This window comes from Cucurbita maxima, unplaced genomic scaffold (assembly GCF_002738345.1).
Source record: "Cucurbita maxima cultivar Rimu unplaced genomic scaffold, Cmax_1.0 Cma_Scf00022, whole genome shotgun sequence".
Classification (NCBI taxonomy): Eukaryota; Viridiplantae; Streptophyta; class Magnoliopsida; order Cucurbitales; family Cucurbitaceae; genus Cucurbita; species Cucurbita maxima.
The window spans coordinates 3,321,439-3,326,988 of NW_019272038.1; the positions used below are offsets into that span (position 1 = coordinate 3,321,439).

Sequence of the window (5,550 nt, forward strand, 5' to 3'; positions counted from 1 at the left end):
TTTTTTTTTTTTTTTTTTTTTTTTTAAATCTTTCATTTGATTTCCATTTCTCTGCCGTGGTTTTTCTTGAATCGTTTACTGAATTTGTAAGTCATTCACTTGAACTTGTGGAATTCCCTGTGTACAACCTCCGTAGCTGGAATTTTGTTTGTTAGCATGTTCCTCTTCATCATCCTTCTTTTGGTTTGATATAATATGGTCGTTTCTTCAGTTTTATCCCTAAAATGTTAACATGTGTACTGGAACCGATCCGAATACATCATATATTATATATTTATGATTCTTGAGTTTGTTCTCTTTCTCTTTGCTGCTGCGAATTGGTTATTATATTTATCTTATTTGTGTGATGTGTTCGATTTGAAGGTCAAATGCGGGAGATGCGGAGAGTTGAGCCAGAAAGAAACTTGTGTGACCTTGAATGAAACTATTCCTCTCCAAGCGGGTAAAGGGACTACTAATCTCGTTCAAAAGGTAGTTCTCTTTCAAAGATAGTAATATTTAGAAAGTATATAAACCAGTTTTTGATATAAACATGATCGTTCCTTGGTTGATCAGAAAATGGAGGGAAAGAGAAGGAAATTTCTGGCTTCCATATTTAATGGAAAAGCTATTGAATTGAATAAGTCCTTGTGGTTGTGCCCTAATAACCATTGAATTTAGATTCAAAATCAGTATGCCTCTAATCACTATCAGATGCAGATTCCAAATATGTTTTGTAATTCCACTTTCATATATCCAATGATGTGAACTAGCCATGTTGTAGTGATCTATTCCTGTAATTTCTCCAAACAATGTTAGTAATAGGATCCAGTCCTTCCTGATTACAATACTACATGATTTGTTCTCAACTTTTTAACGCTCAAGATCACAAATTCTGAGTTAGCTTATACTGCTTCCGTTCCTTATTGTTTTTTTTTTAAAATCAAATAAATGTCATTTTCCTCTACTGTTGTGGGTTTGAAGTAACTTATTACCGTGTCTTTGGAAACTTGGGTCAATAATCAAAATGACATGAAGGTATCAGTTTTCAAGCAATATGGAAATTAATATGTTTCCCAATATCATTTGATGATGAAATTATAACATTTTTCAGCCTTTCCTGTTTTGTGCGAATATCAGTTCTGAAATTGGAGACTTATGGCGATATCATTGTGATATTCAGTTTACTTTCCACTTCTTTCATGGGGATGCTGAAATTATACAAAGAGAGAGATGTACATTTATCTTTTTTAAGGGAACGGCTTGAAAATTAAACTTATCAGTCATCAGGGATGACTGCCTTGTGTTAAACTATGGTTTATTTCAAATATTAGGCTCAATCATTTCCGTTTGCACTTAAATAATTACCTCCAAACTCAACTGCAATATTCATGCACTTTTTCTTATAGTGCAAGTTCTGTGGGAGGGATGGAACTATTACAATGATTCCGGGGCGAGGTCAACCATTGACTCAGGAAACAAGTGAATCAGGGAAATCATCTCCCTTGATGTTATTTGACTGCAGAGGTTATGAGCCTGTGGGCTTCATATTTGGACCTGGATGGAAAGCAGAATCTGTAAGTTCTCCAATTTACCTACCTTCCAACTCATGTAATAAACAAGAAGTATTTGACATGGTCTACCTGTTTCCGCTGGTAAAGGATATAGTTTTCTGAACTCCATGAACATGCATGCAGATTCACCGCGTTTTAGAGTTGGCATATGAGAATAGAATATCCTTCCTCTTTCATACTTTTCCTTCTGTCTTTTTTTTTAAAAAGAATTTTTATTAGGGGATTTTGCTTCTCTTTTCTCTTCTTTTTGTTCGAGTTTTCTTTTCTTAATATTGCTCATTATAGATGAATTTTTTTGAATTTTTTTATAGCTTTTTGTTCCTGATATAGCTCATTAGAGATGTCTGTGACTGTAACCTTGATTTGATAAAATAAATTTTCTGTAATGATGAGTGTGTACTTTGTTCGAGGGCTCCAGAGAAGGAGTCAAGCCTCGATTAAGGAGAGACTGTTCAGGAGCTCCATAAATCTTAGAGGAGCCTTTATAGTGTACTTTGTTCAATGGGAGGATTGTTGAGGATCATTGGAAGGGAGTCCCACATTGACAAATTTAGAGAATGATTAGGGATTTATAAGTAAGGAATGTGTCTCTATTGATATGAGGCATTTTGAGAAATCCAAAAGCAAAGCCATAAGAGCTTATGCTCAAAATAGACAATATCATACTATTGTGAAGATTCGTGATTCCTAATGTCTCTTGTCCAAAATCAATGAGTGACATTCTTCGTTGAGATTATATAAACGGCAAGTAATTTATATAGTCCCTACTCTTACAGCTCTATCCCCGAGCATTAATATTTCTGAAATAGAGGCGTGAAAATTTTGCACAATGAGATTGAAAACAATGAAGAACATGCCTCGATACACTAACCCTTTTATTATAATCATGCTGTCTAACATTTTTTCCCCTAACTCACTAACTATGAACAATGATATTGTCCATGTTCTTGCGGCTTTAGTTTGCATAAAAGTTTGAAAGCAGCTGCCTTCTTTTGCACAGATAGAAGGGACCAAGTTCGAGGACATTGACTTGTCTGGAGGTGAGTATGCAGAGTATGATGAGAAGGGAGAATGCCCTGTCATGATTTCCAATCTAGAGGCCACATTTGAGTCGGTAAAGTAGGAGGTAATCCTCACCTTAGATCTCTGGATGTAAAAAATTGAGCATTTTGATGCTGCTATTGATATCATCCACTCTATACTTTGATGCATCACTTCCCAAAAATGAGTATGAAGTTTGAGGAGTTTGAATGAATGAGTGAGTGAATGAATGAATGAGTGAATGATTGATATCATTATGCAAGATTGCTTATCATGTTTTAAACACAAATCTATGGTATGATCGAAGTGATGGATATTTTCATAACACTATATGTTTTCAGTTATTATTTAGTTCTTTTTAATTAAATTATTGTCGGTCAAATACAATATACTAAGTGGGATCTACACTATGAGTAAGCTGTGCACAAAATCGCTAATTTTTGCCGGTTTCGCAATAACTTGGGCGAAATGGGGTTCCACTAGGAAACCAGGAATTTTTTAGTTCCATTACCAAAATTTATAATCCGATTATTCTTGTTCTTATATTATTCTTTCGAGATTAATTATCCTACCAAAATAAATGTTTTTAATCAATCATATATGAATTTATCAATTATTTTTAAAAATAAAAAAAATTTACTTTTATCTCACTCACTATCTGTTTTTTCTACTCATTCAATATTGTTTTATATTATCAATTTTGTGTCAAACTTGATTTTACTTAAATTAGTGAGTTAATTGGGTTTTTTTTTTTTTTTTTTTTTTGAAATTAGTTAGTGAATTAACAAAAATTGAATATAAGGTATAAATTGCAATTTTTTTTATTCTATTTTATAATTTTGTAGTCTTTTTCATTTTTGTGCTTATTTTTATTTAGTTTTATTTTAACAAAACATTTCAATTCTTTAATTAAATTTTAAAATTATAAATTTTGAAACGTAATCCATTTTTTTAAAACATAACAAAATTAAAAAATAAAACACTAATAAGTTAAATAAGGTTTTTTTTTTAATGGATTTTTAATTTTAGAGTGTTTATAAAAATATTTTTTAAATAATAAACAAAATTTAAGAGCATTTTAATAATTTAGACGAAAAATAATCTTCATTTTTATATGCCCTAAGATCACAAGGAAGTTTCTGGAACCATATTTAAAAAAAAATAACACAGCGAGAATCACCAGCCAATCACCCTCACCTGTCATCTCTTAACAACACAGCCCTGTCTCTGTATCACGGGCCCCACACTCCTAACTGCCTTTCTCCATTGCACCTGTGGTCCCCATCCACATTAATTTCCCCTTTTTATTTTTATTTCGCTGTTTCAGTCAGTGGCTTTCCGCATCTTTCTTCCTCCTTTCCTTTTTATTTAGCGTTGTTCTTCACGCTCTAATCTAGACCGTCCGATTCGATCACAGCTGTTTAATGCTCGTTCGTGTGAGCCACGCGTCATTGTAGCCTCTGGATCGAGGCTAAGAATGTCCCACTTTACAACGGACCAACGAACGTTATACAGGAAACGACGCCGTGCTTCGAAAAAAGGAAAATTTAAATCCTTATCTTACCAATTAACCTTTTGAAAATATTTATTTTATGTTAATTTTTTAATATAACAATAATTTTGTTAATTTAAAAAATTAAAATATAGAAAATACTCATAAAAATTTAAAAAAGTGTTAAAAAATACTCATAATATTTAAATTAATTGAATTATTAGTTTGTTATCAAAATTGACTATTTTAATTTTTATCTATTTTTAAACAAATTTAAATTTGTATTTTTTTTTTAAATTTTATTTATTTTTCCATTTCTTTCTCGGAATAAATTTGTTTGTATTCGGTACTATAAAAAGGCTTTGCGGAAATTCATTTCTCATTTCCAACCAAAGAGGCCTTCTCTCGGTCTCTCTTCTTTCAATCCATCTCTTCCTCTCGCCGGAGCCTCAACAAACAAATATCTGAAACAATGGCCACCGTCTACAAAGCTTCTCTTATGGCTCTCATTGCCCTCATCATCGCCGTCGCTTCCGTCGCAGCTCAGGAGGCTCCGGCGCCCAGCCCTGCCTCCCCTGCTTCCTCGATTGCTCCGTCGTTCGTCTCCGCTTGCACCGCCTTCTTCGTCGCTCTCGTCCTTGGATCTACTCTCAGGATCTGAGGTACTGGCGTCTCACGATCTGGTTATTGATTTTGCCATGATTCGATATATTTGTGCTCTGCTTTCCTTTTTTCTTTTTTCGAAGTAACCTTGGGGATTTGTTTTAGGCGTTTTGTTGGATTTTAATTCCTACACGTCTGGTGCAGAGGACCTCTTTTGTTACACATTCTTATATACAGAATTGCAGGTTGTGATGGTTTGATGATGATTTGTGCTGTATTTTGTTGTTATGATTAGTAAATAAATTGTTTCGTTCTTTTGTATCTCTTCTTCTTGCCTCACCTCTTTTGTAATCCATGAAAACTCACCTATTATCGTTCGAATTTCAAATTGCAAAAGTAACCTCAAGATTATTCCCGATCTTCCGTTTTAACACCTTTAAGCTTAACCAAAACAACCTGCAACTTTCACGATAAGATCTTGAACATTATGTTAGCGTTTGGGTCTCACCTATAGTGGTTTATTTTTTATATTTTATTTTTATATTTCACATTGGAGCGTGGCATCAGAAACTCTGATGAAAAAAACCGTAGGAAAACATTCAATATCGAAGTTGGCAAATATTCAATTATGCAGTTCAAAGATTTGAAGGCATTTATATATGATTTTCGCAGCAACATAACCTAAACGAATATAATGGAATAATGATGAATTTGTAAGAACACTGAAAATTCTTCTAAAGCAATCTTCGTGATTTTAAAGTCAAACTTACATTCATTTTGAGTTCCTCTTTTATTTTTCATTTTTTAAAATCAATCTTGTTCTTGATTTCTACTTTGATGAAAAAAAAAAAAAAAAAAAAA

The 5,550-nt window shown here is 32.9% G+C and overlaps 1 protein-coding gene across 1 annotated transcript in view; it reads left to right on the top strand.

Moving 5' to 3' along the window:
• LOC111496570 (UPF0587 protein C1orf123 homolog) overlaps positions 1-2,921 on the top strand; it is a 3,336-nt gene extending 415 nt beyond the window's left edge. The window contains exons 2-4 of the mRNA XM_023147054.1: positions 364-471; positions 1,389-1,556; positions 2,554-2,921. Of these exons, the coding sequence (XP_023002822.1) occupies positions 364-471; positions 1,389-1,556; positions 2,554-2,676 (399 nt within the window). The 3' untranslated portion in view covers positions 2,677-2,921. The remainder of the gene's footprint in view (positions 1-363; positions 472-1,388; positions 1,557-2,553) is intronic.
• Positions 2,922-5,550: the final 2,629 nt, after the last annotated feature.